At 33.6% G+C, this 17,997-nt stretch overlaps 1 protein-coding gene across 1 annotated transcript; it reads right to left on the bottom strand.

Annotated features, from left to right (window-relative positions):
* Window positions 1-2,568: 2,568 nt before the first annotated feature.
* On the bottom strand, window positions 2,569-4,884 carry LOC145597864 (small ribosomal subunit protein eS19z). Its single transcript, XM_081654120.1, has 4 exons — window positions 4,718-4,884; window positions 3,982-4,072; window positions 3,192-3,375; window positions 2,569-2,874 (listed from the first exon to the last, which is right to left on the bottom strand). Exons 1-4 carry the CDS (start codon window positions 4,799-4,801, stop codon window positions 2,802-2,804), a joined length of 432 nt encoding a protein of 143 aa, XP_081510246.1. The 5' UTR covers window positions 4,802-4,884; the 3' UTR covers window positions 2,569-2,801.
* Between the last annotated feature and the right edge of the window lie 13,113 nt (window positions 4,885-17,997).

Here is a 17,997-nt window from a genome sequence, read left to right as displayed (position 1 = left end):
CTCTCTAAACACCAAAAACAAAGAAATAAATCTTTAATTACAAAATTATAAAAGTACAAAATTATAAAAGTAAAATTATAAAATTACAAACCCTTCAAAAAAAAAAAGCTAACGAACGTTTCAAATTATAGTTCAAAGTAAAAAATTAAATCAAAATTAATAGGAAAATTTGTCAGAAACAACCTTTTAAAGTGTCCACTTTATTTAAAACAACCTTTTAAAATTTTTTTTGCAATTTCAGACCACATTATAAAATTTTTTTATCAAAAACAACCAAATGTTACTTTTCGGCGTTGACTCTATTTTTCCCGATGTTGACCACGAGTGTGCGAGTCACGTGACCTCCTATATTGCTTAATACACCCCTTTTCCCCTCCAATTAACTCCTATTAAAATCCCTGCTTCTCTTTCATCCCTCTTTTTGTACGAGTGAATTGGAGGAAAATTGGTGTATTAAGCAATATACGAGGTCATGTGCGTTGCACACTAATGGTCAACATCGGGAAAAATAGAGTCAACGCCGGAAAGTAGCATTTGGTTGTCTTTGATAAAAAAAATTTATAATGTGGTCTGAAGTTGCAAAAAAAAATTTAAAAGGTTGTTTTTAGTAAAGTGGACACTTTAAAAGGTTGTTTCTGACAAATTTTCCAAATTAATATTAATTATGCCGATCGATGAGTGACTATGGCATATATTCATAAATTATATTCATAAAGTGGAGTACCACTTTAGCAAATATTTTTAATGTATCTACTGAGACATTCATTAAGAAGATCCAATTATAATTGATGAAGAGTTGATGGTTCGGTTTTGGATTGAGCTTAACAATCTTTGATATAAACTTATTAAGGTTATGAAAGAAGTTAGTTTGTATATTGTGGTGAGGGAGGTCATTTTTAATTTGGGTAAGGTTATTGTGACTTTTGAGTCCGAATTCATATTAAGTTGGATCACAATTAAACAGTTGATGGAAACAGGGTCAATTGGATGGCTAAACAATTATGAAAACTAAGGGATCGATCGATTTTGTTTGTTTTTTAATCTAGTTATGCCCAATCAAATCATACTTGATTTCAATTGACATGCATTAATGCGTTCGGTTATAAGAGCAACTTCAATGGCAAGCTAATTTGACAATTAGCTTATCATGGCACACAAGCTTTTAAGCTAATTATCATTTTAGCTACTTTTTTCTCCAATGGCTAGCTATTAGCTTAGGTACTAGTTGTTGGATTTGTTGGATAGAAAATACATATAAAGAGCTTAATTGGTGCAATGAGCATTTTCATTTTGGCAAGTTTAATTCCCAAGCAAATTAGCTTGGCAAAGCTAATTTGCTTAGCCAAGCTAATTAAGTTTTCTAGCTCCAATGGTCAAGCTAATAGCTAGGGAATTATTGTAATTGCAAGCAAGTCCCTAGCTACAATCATTGAAGTTGCTCTAAACAAGTTTAGTCTAAGACGCATCAAATCAACTTTGGTCCATTATTGACTTTTTTTCCATTTTGTTTTATTCATCTTAATATAGTACAACGAATTAATTTTTGATGGATTTTACCAAGTTTATTGGTTTCTTGTTAAGCAAAATATCAAATATGACATTCGCCATTACTACTTATAGACATAATATATTTTGTATGTGCACTTAATCGCTTATTGTGTTTATTATGATGGTATAGTGTGTTAGCTTGACTTATCTAAACTTAAAACTTATAATATTAGAAATTATATTTTCAGCATGTAAAATTAAAGTGAACAAAACAAGCCCGTAGTATAAGGAAAAACTTTTATCCGAACATAAAATTGGAAAAATAACCTATCCCAACTTCTTGCGTGGGATTTTTTGACCAACAACTATCCCCTCTTGAGACTAGAGAGCTTTCACCACAATTTCTCTATCACGGTGGCTTTTCCCCTCGCATCAAGTCTCTTCCCTCTACCTCATTTAACTCAAATCCTCTCATAATAAGACCCACAAAAGAACCAACAGAAATGCAAGTCCTCCACCTTTAATCTCATCAATGGCAAAACCAACGCAAGAACAAACAACCACGCTTAGCCATCAGATACCAATTTTGAAGCCCCAAGTTTCCTATGCAACACAAACGTTAAGTGAGAACCAACCAACTCCAATACTCCATGCTTATATAGTTATATCCCTAATTGTAACACATGTAACTTGCATGGAGAGAACAACTATCTGATGACTGATGTATTCATATTCTAACCTAGCAACTAACTCCTATTTTCCTTGCATGTAATGATGAACACTTAAACAGCATGCAAGAAATTGATACGCATTAATTCTACATACAATTAACTCTAATTCAAGCTGAGTATCAAGGCTGAGAGAATTTGATGTTCACTTGTATTATCAGGTACAGAATTGGTTTGCAAACACGTCATTGTTAATAGTGAAGATGGTTTGTGTCACAGAAGTAGTATGAACAATTCACCTACTGCTGTAACTATCAGCAAGACAGGCAAAGTAATACAGAATAGACTTGCAAACACGTCATTGTTAGTAACGAAGATGAGTGTCACAGAAGTAGCATGAACACAAGACACAAAGACAAAATTTAAGTTTATATATTTCTTAAAATTAACCCTGTGTCTTTCGACCATTATAGCAAAATTGACTCAGACAACTAGCACAGCATCACAAAACTAAAAAATTAAACATAGGCAATCAAAGGTAGAAATCTGATTTACGTCCCTCTACACCTAAATTCCATTTGACTGGAAAGTAATAAAAAGATTCCGAATTGATTGATGCATTTGTAGGATCACAGACCAGCTTTCCTACACCTCAACACCAATTCTACCAGCCACTTGATCAAGATCACGCTGGCCGCTTGATGTGATTTTCCTTCCTCTGCAAGATACACACATAATTATCAGTACACTCTCCACTAGCTTTTTAGCAAATTGCTACTTGCAAGCAACATATACTACATCTTAACATCCTTATTCGATGTCAAAACACAATTTAAAGTAGCGTCAAGCTGTAAATGCATAGCTTCTACGGGTAATGTCATGATCAAGAAAACTAACTCCAGTTCAGAATTTCAACTAGAAACAGCTGATATTGCTCCTCAATTTGTAACTAATTATGTCAGAATGCAGTCATGGTGCTCAATTACTCATAGCTATCAAACGTACATAAAATAGCTATGAACAAACATAACTTACCCTTTGGGGTCAATTTCAACAATGTTCACTTGCTCCAATTGCTGCAAAATGTGACGGGCAACAGATCCACTGCTCTTGCAGAAATGGGGAGGGCGGCTACCATTTCTCTTGCTTCCTCCATAAATCCTCCTAAAGCCACCAACTCCAAGTCCACCCCTCAAGTAAATCTTCCTTGCCATTGAGGCTGTCAAAAAAAAGTTGATTTTCATTAACTTAAAAGTAATAAATATAAGCATCATAAGCACAATTAGACAGTGCAAGCAATGTGTTCACAATATTTAGAAGATGTGAAATATTAGCAGGCACGTGTATCTCAGTAATTACACTATCCTGCTATGAAAACGCTTTACATCAGCAACCAATACCCATAGAACTACCATCCAGTACAGAAGGAAATTCAATAATCAACGAGAATGACATAGCAATAGCATTGTGCAAGCCAGATTCTCACTCCAGAAAGTATCTATAGTGGTCAATCACAACACGGAGCATCGAGCAACATACTTCTTCACAACTACTCTTAAAATCCACCTGACTTTCGTGACTTAGCAAGAACATCATCTTGAAATTATGAGTACTTCTTTGGATTAACAATAAAATGTGAACACCTAAAATGCTCTACAATTTTTTTTTTTGCAAAAGTCAGACAACAAAGTAGAGAGCGGCTACCTCTTTGGATTAATGGTTTGTGTTTAGTACTGAACAAGAATATAGCAGAATACTTGACTTCATATATAGATTGGTGCTGAAATGAAAAGGACACAAAATAACGATCAACAAATGCACTTACCAGCTCTAATGTAATACCAGTCAGGGTCATATGGTGCGAGTTCCTTGAGCTTTCCGGTCTTGACGATGTCAGTCCAGTGAGGCAACTCCATCTACACAGCACAAATTAGAAACATAAGCACCATATCACAACGTAGCTTCATCAAATAAATTCCAACTCATAAGCAATACTCTCATATTAACAGAGAAATGCAGCCACAAAAAAACATAACCCGCGCCTCGATTGAAATATCTCTACCTCAATTTATTCAAATTTTGGGTATAATTTATTCAATTTTTGGCACATTCATATTACCCAGCTCTTCATTTACAGCACAATACTCGTTTCTAATCCAATGTAGCTCGAATTAAACAAAATAAACTCAACCTATAGCAACTAAAACCTTTAAAGCAGAAATCTTTACTACGTAGTAAAATTTAAAATTATCAAATTTGTTCTTTCATATACTCTACCACATAAATCAAACAAGAAATTTTCAATATGAAATCACAATAACAGCTCTTCAACATATACCATTAAACCCTAAAAATCTATAAACCCTAAAATCATAAACAAACAGGGGCAAAAATCAAGCTTTAATCTTCAATTAATATTAAAAAAAAAAAAAAAAATCTCAAATCTAAATCACTTAATCATAAATAATGACAAACAAAACAAGAATCTAAAATCATAAAACAGAATCAAATCATACAATCCGAAATCAAAAAAGAAGAAAAGAGAAAGAGAAAGAGGTCACCTTTCCAGAGCGCTTAAGATGAGCAGCATAAGCTTTGACGAAATCATGAGGAGAAACATCCTTGACAGTTTTCCCAGCCTCCATTGTTGCTGATGTACTTCTTCTTCACTCTCTCTCTTACTCTTTCTCTTTCTCTCTCCTCACCCAGGAAAACGAGCGGCTGCTGCAGACGAAATGAAAGGGCGAGTTTTGTTGGCAAAAGAGAGGAATTTAGGGTTTTGGTTTTGGTTTTATGACTTGTTTATATGGTCTTACCCGTATTCGCTTCATTCATTCGGGTCTTTTTTATGGACCACTCCATAGGGGTTGGGTCCATGAAGTATTTGTGTGAACTCGGCAAATTAGGGCTTGTTTGTGTCTCTACTTTTCTGTTGTCGGTTTTCAAATTTAAGCATGATTTTAAAAAGTTTGATAAATTTCTTATTTATTAATCCATCCGTTTTTAAATACTTGCTCCCTTTTTTATTTTCGGTCATTATTAAATACTTGCTCCACAAGAAAGCTTTTACAATATTTAATTCATTTTTTTCAACTAATGGGCCCAACATCAATCTCTCCTTCAATTCTCTCAACTATTTTTGTTTTTTATAATTTTTTTATTTTTCCACTTACCTCACTATCTTCATACTCCCTCCAACCCCTTTTGATAGTCCCTTATGGACAAATTTTAGTCCCAAAATGTTCATCCCATTTGCTTTTTCCAACAACCATTAATATTAATTTTTACTAAAATTCCCTCCAATTTGCAACAATACTTGTGCAAAGTTATATTCCCCATGTAAATTTTGTTTTCCCAATACTTTTATTACTTTCTCTTTCTACTTTTTTGCATACTCAATGTCAATTTACTTTTTCAATGTACTTTAACTATTCTTATTTGTGTTTATTAATTCCCGTGAAAAATGCCCATAAGGGACTATCAAAAGAGGACGGAGGGAGTAGTTTTTACTTTCTCCAATTTATCCTAAAATTCTGCGTATGAAGAGATGGAGCAAGTACTTAAAAACGAAGGGTGTATATGATATATATCATATGATTTTTGAAATACAAAAACTCGAAAACCATAATACATACCACTGTCAAATGATCCCTAGTTGTTCAATTTTAGGTGGTTAGATTTCAGGCTCCTTTCAATTGTTATTGCGGGGGATCGAACTCGCTGTTTTTCCTACCACCACTGCACCAACATCCAATTGTCGATATTATTTGACTTGTAGTGTCATACTCGTGACCATTAGCTAAATGATTACAATTCTCTTTATATAAATTTCTATCAATAATGGTGCAAATTCATCTTACTATGTTATGAAATACATATTTATACCCAAAAAAAAAAAAAAAAAAAAAAAAAAAAAAAAAAAAAAAAAACTAACTATTGTAGTCAAACATATGCAATTATAATAATATATATTTAGAACAACATACGATGAACTATGCATCAAAATTGCCTACTTCCTTTCTAAAACTCCATTTCCTTTCTCTCTCCCTTTACTTCTAGCTTGAAGTCATTCTAAAAGCTTAAAGTGTCTTTCAAGTACAAAATGTTTATGTGAAACTGTGTTCACTCAATTATACCATCTGCTTCTCTCCTTGCTTCCTAATTCCCAGGGTTTGACTCCACCTGTTCAAGGTGTTTGTTAAAATGTTGAAACTTTCATTCACCTTTTTAGAGATTGCCATACTTATGGAATTCTTTGGAAGATGATTTCTCAAATGATAAAGCCACCTCCCACTTTCAATTACTCCATTTTTATGAATTCAGAATAAAATGATTGGTAGATGTATAACTTCTCTTAAACTCCAAAGATGGAAGTCTATATTTATCAAAGGTTTATGGCATCTTTGGAAGCTGAGAAATGGATTTATTTTTAACGTTGAGGTTTATCATTGTAACTCTGTTTTTAACAAATTCATGATAGATTATCAAATCAACTCCTTTGTTTTACAGGGTACTGGAGGATGCAAATGAAATAATTTAGATGGTGCAGTCCCTTCAATTGTCAAGCCTTCTTGTTGGCGGCCACCAAGAGGTGGATGACTTAAGCTAAACACAGATGGTGCTTGGATTTCCCCAGATGAAAGTGGTGGTGGAGGAGTTTTCAGAAATGAAAAGGAAGAAAGGTACTTTGGCTATTACAGTAAGTACAATGCTATGCCTTGGGTGCATAGTTGTATGCTTTAAGGGAAGGACTTAACTTTGCTCAAGCGATACCTTTGCAATATATCTTGAGGTGGAAATTAAACAATTGCACAAGCTATAAGGGGGTTGCTCTACAGGGAAGGAGATCATATGCACCATGAGACCATGAGTTAGCTGCAGTCATCATTGATGTTGCCAGAGCTCTTAATAACAAGAAAATGGTCCTAATTTTCAACACTATCCCAAGAGAGCTTAATGCTTTGGCTCATTACTTGGGGAAGTACACTATGAGTATGGGTGTGGGCCATACTCCTCACTATTACTAGTGTCGTTGTTGCATATGAGGAAGATCTCAATGCTTTACGAGCTCCACCAGCTCCCTAGTCTTTTTTACTCTGAATATTTATCTCCTGCTTTGTTTATGAACTACTTTACTGCTTATGTTCTAAGATACTTTAGTTACTATGGGGTTTGAAGAGTGCATTTTGCTTTACGCACTCCTGTGAATGTTAAGTTGTATTAATAGGGCAATGCCCAGTTAATATATTTGCTTCCTTTTGTGTTAAAAAAAAATATGATGACTATACATTTACCTACTATCTAGTTTCTACACATGCACATGAATGTACATAAGACTCAAATATGCACTTTAGTTCCAAGAACTTATTGTGACAATTTTAACTATGTCGACATCAAAATAAACATATAATTCAAGCTAAGTTCTCTTGTAGAGAATATTTCAAGCATCCCAAGCTTGAACCCCACTGTGATCATACACTTAAGCATGGTGGCGTCCAAAGGGAAAGAAGCCAGATTAAAAGAGTCGCCAACAAGTTTAAGAACTTGTAAACCGTTCACAGGGTGAAGGTTACACCCCTTCACGATCCATGAGATCGCTAACTCCATATGTAATCCCCCATATGTTTAAGTATTTTATAAATAAAATTTTATTTTATTTATAATATTTATTTGTATTTTTCCGTAATTTAATTTTAAAAGTTTTAAATTATTAATTTGGGTCAAAAAAAAATTATTTTAGCACAAATTATTTTATGAACCTATATCCTACAATCCATGATCATAAAAACAAAGCCTAACCCATTTGTTTATTTAATTGGCCCATTATTTTCACGAGGCCTAATTCTACCCTACAATTCTCTCCTATCAATACCCCATGAATCCCCAAAATTTCCACACAAAAAGGTTAGTCTTATTTTCTTTCTCCTTTGTTTTATTAATTTGTGTAATTATAATTATTGATTTATGGGTTTTGATTTTATTGTTTGAAATTAATTTAATTAGTATCAAATTGTATTTTGATGATTAAAATTTATAATTTCATATTTTATAAATGTCATAATTTTCAGATTTTGTAAATTTTATAACTCGGGGTTTTTAATTATTGAAATTCATAATTTTAGGGTTTTTATGAACAATTGATTTAGGGCTTTTATAGTAATGATGTTTTGAAATTTTGGTGATTATAATTACTAATTAGTTTAACATAATTCCATATTATTTTGAACAAGTGAATTCGTATTTTAATTTTTAGATTTTCGTTTGTTAATATTAATCCCGTTTTAATCCCCATTAGGTTCTGAACTCAACCGATTTTGATAAAAAAAAAAAAAAAGTAGTGGTTTCCATGTGAAAACAACGTTTTAAGAAAGGCTCACTACCTTTGGTAGCACCACCCTCTCGTGGCCAAATTCAGCCTCTAAATATGATTTTCGGGCAGTTTTTGATTTTTAACGAAGTTTTTTTTTATATTTAAAATTTTATCCTTGAGTTTGATTAATAAAATTAATCAAGTTTAAATTTAATTGAGCATACATATATGTTTTATTGAAGTTTTAAGAGGTTTATCATCATACTATATTGTTGGAAATTACTTGGGTTAGTAATATTAATTGTTGGTTGTTTTTTTAGGAAGTGATTATTTCCTATGAGACTTTTAATTGAGTATAAAAGTGATGTGTTGATAAAGTTTTGAAAGGTTTTTAATTAATCTAATGTGCTGGAAATAGTTAAGTACTACTTTTGATGTTTTATAAAGAGGGTTTAATCACCCATTAAAAAGGGAGATTATTAAGGGTTTTTAAATAATTTTCAGATTTTTATTAAACTTTAAACTTACTGTAATTTCATGTATAAGAGTGTATTTTAAGGTTTTTATGAAGAAAATTTATAGAACTATATATAAGCCTTTAATTTTAACTAAAGGGAAGGTTTTAAAGTGTTGTTTAATTAGATTTTGAAGGTTTTTAAGTAAGTTAGTATTGCTGTAAATTTAATTGCTTGGGTATTGATTGAATTATTGTTGTTTGGTTTAAGAGAGGACTTTATAAAAGGTGATCTCTAGTTAGTAAAGTGGCATACCAATTCGTTTACTCGAGGTACGTAATAGTTACGAAACCTTGCCTTTAGAAGCATGTTTAAGGATGTATCGAGAAACTAGTATCATGTATAGAGAAGACTAGACATAATTGTTTGGTTATACATTGTGATTTCTGTATGTTGTGCACTATGTTGCTTTGCAAGTATTATTTATGCATTAATTTTGCAAAATGTGCTTAAAGGCAAAGGTATGTGAATATGTGGAATGACTTATTTATGACATTGCTAAACCACGTCCGGTATTTACCAGGTAACGCCCGTATTTTAACATAACATGTCCCCATATAAAATTGACCCTATTCCACTTTCACTTTCACTTTCTTTAACCACTCTCTAACTTGTTATCCCACCAAACACCAAACAACCATCACCTACGAACAACCATCGTCATATATTTTTTTATAAATATTTGTTTTACACCAATTAGCACAAACGGTGAATGAACGAGTTTAAGGAAGCAATGATGCCACTAGAAAGATCGTCAGAGCATACGGAGTCGGTGAGTGCTATGAATTTTTTTTTTTCGTAATCATAGAAGGAACACATGAAATTTTAGAATCACCCTTGGAACATTCTAACATTTTAGGCGTTCAAGGGGACACCTTAAATTTTAGAATTTTATAGGGGGAAACGCCTGAAATTTTAGAATGTTCCAAGGGAGATTCTAAAATTTCAGGTGTTCCTTCCATGGAACATTCTAAAATTTCAAGTGTTCGTCTGGAACGACTGAAATAAAAAAAAAAACATAAAAAACAAATACCTTACGCCAACCCCCTTACCTTTTCGATTGATATCGTCCCTTGTAGCCGGTCGCAACCCTTGGTGGCGACGGAATTATGGTGGCTTTGTTTGGTGGTGACAGAATTGTGGTGGTTTGCTCGGTGGTGGTGGTTTGATTGGTGGTGTTTGTGGATGAAATTTTTAAGGTGAAGAGAGAGAAAAGTGAAAGTGAAAGTGAGGGAGAGAAGATTGAAGAGTTATTTAAGAAAGGGTTACTTAAGGGAGTTCATATAAAAATACGGGCATTACCCGATAAATACCAGACGCGGTTTAGTACCCCCTTTATTTATTACTCATTCATGATTATTGAAATAGAAAGAGTAAAGGAAGAATCCAAGTCTTATAAGGCGAGGTTAAGATTTTGGGGTGCCTTATGCATTCAAGGTGTTTATACATCGAGGTAGTTAATGGAATTAATAATAAATGTTGCTTGTCACTAATAAATCAAGAAATGGAATTGGAAACTTGTTTTACCTAATTGAATTGATATTGGATTGATTGTTTTGTTTGCATGTGAGTCATCACTAAGTCTAAACTTATAAATCACGTAAAGTGCAAGATGGATGAGCAATAAAACTCTGGATTGGTGCACATCTGGAGTAATGACAATCAGGGGTTGGGGTACACAAGGTATTAACCGTGCACTTTTCTCGAGGCCGTTTGATCTACGAGTCTCTTATTTCAAATACTTTTCAAAACTAGGAGTTAGATGAGATCTCATACTAAGTACGGTCACAGAGTCGTGCCCGTGGTCGTTGGAATGTTTATTAATGTTTCCGAAAGGAGGCATGGGGTTTTTCTTTTATTGATGTTCCAAATGGAGCATGGGTTGGACAATCTTGTCTAATGCTTAATCCAATGAATAATATAAAATGAGTTAGCTACTATCAACTAGTGAAGTCTTAATAAAATTGATAGTTGAGTCGTGTGTTGAGTCTATAATTTAATGATGCGTGATGATTGATTATTAGTAGCATGTTAGGGATTTTTTATTTTATTTTGTAGCTTGTATGTACTCAGCGTTGCTGATTGCGTTTTTTTTGTGTCTTTCTTTGGTCATGGCCTTCGCCTTCCAATGACCCTGTGACGATCCAATTTTTACACTTGTAATATTGGGGAGCAGATTATTAACCACAGGTTCTTACACATGCAGCATTCACATCAGGGTTGTGGGATTTTGATTAGAGAGTTGGTTATTGTTCGCAGTTTATTTCTTTTGCAAGTTTGAATTTATTTAACCTGGTTTTATTTTTATACTACTTCTTCTAGTTTGGATTTTGAAAATGGCCTTAATGGTTCCAGCATGTAACACTTAATTTTGGTTTTATTCGTTGGTTTTGAAATTTACTTTTAACTGACTTAGTTTTTCCGCTGCTAATTTCTGATATAGCCTTTACGTTTGAACACGTGACGGTAGCACGTTAATAATTCTCTTGGATTTTGTTCAGGGTACTTACAGGTTTGAAGAGAGAATTATTGGGGTGTTACAAGCGGTCTGAAACCATGACTGGATATTCGGGGATGAAGGTACGAATCCAACCTAAAAAGATTGAACCCGCCCTAAAATAGGCCTCTACTTTATTCTTCTCATATTCATGTGCGCTTTCTGACTAACATGTAATCATTAGATTAACCCTAAACTTGTTTAATCTATGTTGGTTGAATATTAATGCACAGATAAAACTATTATTGGCGATCACTTGAATTAAAATCACATTAGCCTAAGCCAAATTATTAATTATCTTATTTAGTGTGATTTCAAGTACAAATTCCTTTTAAATCTGCATAAAAGGTGCGATCAAGCAATAACAACAATACACATCAAGAAACATGATAATAATTATAACAATCATAACAATAATTATAGCAATCATCATAATCATAATAATAACAATCATGTTAACAATAAAGTTTAATAATAATATCAAGATCCTAGGCATGATACTTAGGCCTGTACAAAACTATCTGAGAATCCGAAAATCCGATCCGCAACCGATCCGAATTTAGGATATCCGATCCGAGTTTTCATTTCGGATCGGATATCCGATCCGAAAAATCGGATATCGGATACAATTTCGGATATTGATTTCTAAATTTTCGGATATCCGATATCCGAACTGATATCCGATATTTTACAGGGTAAATATTGAAATTAAATATATTTTTATTTAAAAAAAATAAATATTATTAAAAAAAATTAATAATCAGTACTCAGTACTTCAGTAGACAATAGACAACCTATTCACTTGTTCACTTTCTCTCACTAAAAACCCTAAATTCTTCCTTTTCCCTCTCTACGCTCAGCCGCTCTAGGCCTCAAGCTGCCACGAGTCACGACCACCCCACCCCACTGCCACGGCGCCACCCCACCCCACCACCACGCTCCAGATCTCCTTCATTCCACTCGCCCAGATCTCCTTCTACTCGTATTTGCTCGGCCTCAAACAAGGTATGTAGTTCAAATTCATTGTTTTGATGTTTTTGGTGGTTTTCCTATCAATTTTATTTTAATATGTGTTGTGAATTTCGTTTTGTTATCTAAATTTTGTTCTATTTGTTGGGAAAATTGGTTGTTTGTTAGATTTTCGATCTACTAGTATTTGTTTGGAATATCGATTTTTATCTTACTTTTTTCTATCTAGTTGTGTTAATTTTTTGTCAAATTATTGTTTGTAGTTTTCTGCTAGTTTATTTGTCATCTTACTCATCTAGTTTTCTAGCTATTTGTGTTAATTTTGTTGAATTTTTATTGCTTATTTTCTGAATTTCGTGCTTATTTTTTGTTGCTTATTTTTTGAATTTCTTGCTTCTTTGTTAATTTTTGTTCAAATTCTTATTTTCTGTTACTGCTTTAGTGCTATACTCAACATAATTATGTGAGTTTAAGTTTTTGTTGGAGAATTCAGATTCTTATATTGTAATTGTATATGAATAATTGTAGGTAAATGGATGAAACCGTTGATATGACGAGTGAGAGTGCCACTCCTTTGAATGAGGAAGGTACACAAATTCCAGAAAATCCAACTCCACAATCTGAACCAGAAGTTCAAGATGTTCCTAATTCAAATAAAAGACCAAACGAAGAAGCTGCTCCAAGTAAAGGTAAAAAAAAACGATCTTGGCTTTGGGAACATTTTGAGAAAATCAATAAAAATGGGGTTGAAAGATCAAAATGCTTGTATTGTAAAATTGATGTTTCTGGTAGCTCTAGACTTGGCACAACTCCTATGAAAAATCACCTTCAAATTTGTAAAGAATACCCCCCAACATTGATAAGTCACAAAGACGTCTTTCTTTACAAAGTGAACAAACTACCAGAGATGATAGTGTTGGTGAAAATGTGGTGGGGGAAAAGAAAGGAAAGTTAGAGTTGTGGAAGTTTAAGCAAGATGATGGTCGTAAAGCTTTTGCAAGAATGATAATAATGGATGAATTGCCATTTAGGTTTTCCGAGCGTGAGGGTTTTCGTTACTTTATGTCGGTTGTCCAACCAAACTTTCTCATTCCCTCTCGTATTACTGTGGCTAGGGATTGTTATCGTGTCTATGTAGATGAAAAGAAAAATCTAAAATTTTTTTTTAGTAAGTGTTCTTCACGTATTTGTCTCACCACCGACACATGGACATCTTGTCAAAATTTGAGTTATATGTGTTTAACAGCCCACTTCATTGATCAGAATTGGAAATTACATAAAAAAATTTTGAACTTTTGTCCAATTAGTGGTCACTCTGGAGAAGTTATTGGTAAAGAAGTTGAGAAAAGATTGCTTGAGTGGGGCATTACTAGAGTCTTAACCATAACAGTAGACAATGCAAGCTCAAATGATGTAGGACTTCAATATTTAAAAAGGAGGTTTCAAAGGTGGAAAGATGGTACTGTTTTGAATGGTAGGTTTGTGCATATGCGTTGTTCAGCTCATATTCTCAATCTTACTGTGAAGGAGGGTTTGAAAGAAACAGATAACTCAATAAAAAGAATTCGTAATGGTGTGAGGTTTGTAAGATCCTCTCCGGCAAGAATGCAAAAATTTAAAAATTGTGTAAATCAAGAGCAAATCGAGTCAAAACGTCAACTTTGTCTAGATGTTGATACTAGATGGAACATCACTTACTTGATGTTAGATTATGCCTTGATTTATCATAAAGCATTTGATTTGCTTGAAACTTGTGATGGTGGTAAATTTAGAACCGAGTTGTCTAAGACTTGTGGTGTTCTCGAAGATGAAGATTGGGACCGTGTTGCTTCTTTGATACCTTTTCTTAAAATTTTCTATGATGCCACTCTTAGACTTTCTGGTTCTTTATTTGTTACCTCTAATATGTACTTGCAAGAGCTTGTGACAATCAATAGAATGATTAAGAGAAGGTGTGATTCTCATGATCATAATGAGAAAATGATGGCTTATGGGATGAAGGCAAAGCATGATAAGTATTGGGAAAATATAGATAATATCAATTTGATGTTGTATATTGCTGTTGTGCTTGATGCTAGGCGTAAGTTGGATTATGTTAAGTGGGCAATTGATGATCAATATGATTCGGATAAAGCTAGGGAGTTGTATGGTAGGATTAAGGAGACTTTGACTTCTTTATATGAGCATTATGCCACACAACAATCTGAAAATCAGTCCACCACTTCTGAGTTAGATGATTTGTCTTCACAAGATTTGGAAAACTATGATGAGCATGATATGGCAGTTTATGAATTTGAGAGAGATGTTGGTGCACAAAGTGTTGTTCAAAAGAAGAGTGATTTAGACAAGTACTTAGAAGATGAAAGAGAACCACATGTCATTGGAAAGAATTTTAATGCATTAGAGTGGTGGAAAAAACGTGAGGAAAGCTATCCCATAGTCTCTCTTATGGCTAGAGATGTATTAGCCATTCCCGTGTCCACCGTAGCTTCGGAGTCCGCATTTAGCACCGGTGGTCGCGTGCTTGATCCATTTCGTAGTTCTCTCTCACCAACAATGGTAGAAGCTTTAATTTGTGCACAAGATTGGTTGCAAATGACAAATGAACCACTTGTGGTGGAAGAGCGTATTGAAGATCTTGAGAAGATTGAAGAAGGTAATATATTTTTTCTTTGTATGATTTCAAGTATAATTTATTTTCTTTATTTTAGCCTTGAGTTAAATGACAACTATTAACTTTTTTTTTTTTTTTTGGTATAGAACTGTCCACTTTGGTTGAGCAGGTTTTGGTTGTTGATGACTACATTTGAGGCATGCATTTGAGGAGTATTGCTACTGTTTTTTTTTTTTTTTTTTTTTTTTTGCTACTGTTTTTATTATTTAGTAAAATGTAATATTAAGACTTTGGTAAACTTTGTAATATTGAGACTTTATTAAGCTTTGTATTTTTTATCTGAGGAGTTGGATTTGTAATGCACTAAGATTGCTAGTATGCTACTGCAGTTCTGCTTGTGTTTGTGGAGTTTATTTAATGGTTTTTTTTAATTAATTTAATTTGCAAAAAAGACTACTACAATTATTGTACAGGTTTTTCAAAAAAAAAAAAAAAAAAGTACAGGATTAACAAGTACAACCGTACAGGATTACAAGAATACAACCATAAAATTTTGAGTTTTCATTAAACATTGGATAATGGATATCCGAAATATCCGATCCGAATGATTTCGGATATCGGATATTGGATATCCGAAATTTTCGGATCAGATTCGGATTTCAATTTCTGACATCCGATGAATCGGATATCCGATCCGAAATCACATTTCGGATCGGATATCCGATCCGTGAACAGGCCTAAATTGATACTAACAAGATTAATAACAAACTCTAGCATGTCACTAAACAATAAAGATCAAAGCTTTAGCCCTAACATGGTACTAACATGATATTAGAATGAATAGGAAGCACCCTAAACATGATACTAGAAAGCAATAAAAACATCCTAACATGATATTAAAAATTAATAAAACCATCTAAGCATGTTTTCTACATCGAAATAATAGATAAGCAATTAAATTACTTACTTTCTAATAACAAAATACACGCATTAGTAAACTTCAATAAAATATAAAATCAAACAATTAAATTAAAGAATTGAAAAGAGTTTAGAAATTGGATTTGGGGTCCAAACCCTTAGAAAGTATCAACCTTTTACGTCTAGGGCGAAGGCAATTTCGAACTTGGTTAGGTGTGTCTAGAACTAATGTATGCGGTATGGTGTATTTGAGAAAACGCTAGAAGGAGAAAGAATAAGCTATATTACTTAAGAGAGAGAAGAGAAGAATTAGAGAATTCTGGGTTCCTTGAAAACCGAGGTCTAGGACCTTATTTATAAGAAAATAGTCCGAAACCTGATAGAAAAGAGATCAAGTCCCATTCGGAATAATATACCTCCTGTCGCCAGACGACAGAGGTTAGCGCCAAACGACAGGCTTAGCGCCAGGCGACAGCCATTAGCGCCAGACATTCATTAAGAGTTTAAACACGTTTTGTACGCATAATCCTCTCCTTAATATGATTAAGTCGTAAATTCCGTGTTTATCAAATTAAAATCAGATTTATGATAAAAAAACACTTATTTTTAACATTCTACTTTAAAGTGTTTTTAACCTCCTCAAATGGAGGGTTTTAGACACATTGAGTCCTAGAAGGTTCTACACCACCATTTTAAGTATACGACTTTTATATACAAGATTCCGGAGAGTTCTTTACAATTCTAACACATACCTAGAGTAGGTACAAGATTACCCTAGAAAGCTCATTTCATTCAGGCCCCATATCCAATCCGATCCAAAATCCCACTCCACCATGATGATCATTAACCCAAAAAACAATGAACCTTAAAGTTTGAGCCTATTTGGACTTCATTTGGGCCCTCAATCGACCCACTATTATGTTATCGCCAATGTAATATGTGTTCATTAAAAATATTACCTTAGAGCAGAATAAAGCTTTATAAGGGTAAGGGGCTATTTGACACCCGGACATCTCCCTTGGCCTCGATTGTTACCTACCATCCATATACGACTACGTTGACACTGTAAAGGGCGTAGGGCGTGGGACTTGAATCGTGACATGAGCTACACAATCTATCTATCTATAATATTATTAAAGTTTAAAGAGATAACATGTTATTGACATGTGTCATTCTTTCTTTATTATGACTTGGCACCACATGAGTAATGACATGAAACAACGATAATTTTTTTTTTTTTTTTGAAAAACCTAAATAACTAACCATCTAAGCTCTACAAGTATTATCACTGTATCTATTCAATCACCTTTTTTTGTTACATGTATTACATGTCTATATATTTTTTTTTTGGTGAGAGCATTAATTAAGTAATACTTCGTACGCACTATAATACTTAATCATTATTTTTTGTCACATGTTACTCCCTCCGTTTCACAATGATGTTCCTGTTTCATAAATCGATGCAAATTTTTACCCAACTTTGACCGCAAATATCTTTAATTTCACACTAGCAAAAATTACAAAAGTTAGATATTAATAATCTACTCATCAAAACGATCAAGCTAGATCCCACATGACTATATTTATTCTTATAAATTAAGAGAAATTTAGAAGATTTTTTCTTTTTTAAAATAGTCAAAGATTCCAATCAGGAACATCATTATGGAACGGAGGGAGTACATATTACGGAGTATTTCTTAACATTTTATTTACTAGCCATATACGAAGTACAAAGTATCTTAATCAACCTTGATGAAAACAAAAGCCCAAAGCCCAAAACCTCTCTTCTCTCTCCTCAAAAAAGTTCCCCCAAAAACCTAGAGCCTCACCGGGGTTTCGGCGCCGCGGCCGTAGCTTCGGTGAGAAACCCCCTTTTTCGTTAGTTGCGTTTTTCAAGGCGACGCTTCTCCTGTGCGAGAGGTTGTTGTTGCTTCGCCGGTTTATTCATTGCAAAGGAGGTTCGTGGGTTTCATCTACCTTGGGGATCCTCTTTCAAAGCTTTCCCAACCGCCGCCGTT

Source organism: Chenopodium album, chromosome 20, assembly GCF_948465745.1.
Source record: "Chenopodium album chromosome 20, dcCheAlbu1.1, whole genome shotgun sequence".
In the NCBI taxonomy this organism is placed as follows: domain Eukaryota; kingdom Viridiplantae; phylum Streptophyta; class Magnoliopsida; order Caryophyllales; family Amaranthaceae; genus Chenopodium; species Chenopodium album.
This window is presented reverse-complemented; position numbering and strand designations above follow the sequence as displayed.

Excerpts from the sequence above, each read along its gene's own strand:
- LOC145597864 (XM_081654120.1), bottom strand. The coding sequence starts at position 4,801 with ATGGAGGCTGGGAAAACTGTCAAGGATGTTTCTCCTCATGATTTCGTC. Across the intron at positions 4,073-4,717 it reads ATCTTAAGCGCTCTGGAAAG|ATGGAGTTGCCTCACTGGAC; the intron begins GTGACCTCTTTC and ends TGTGCTGTGTAG. Across the intron at positions 3,376-3,981 it reads CTGGTATTACATTAGAGCTG|CCTCAATGGCAAGGAAGATT; the intron begins GTAAGTGCATTT and ends TTTTTTTGACAG.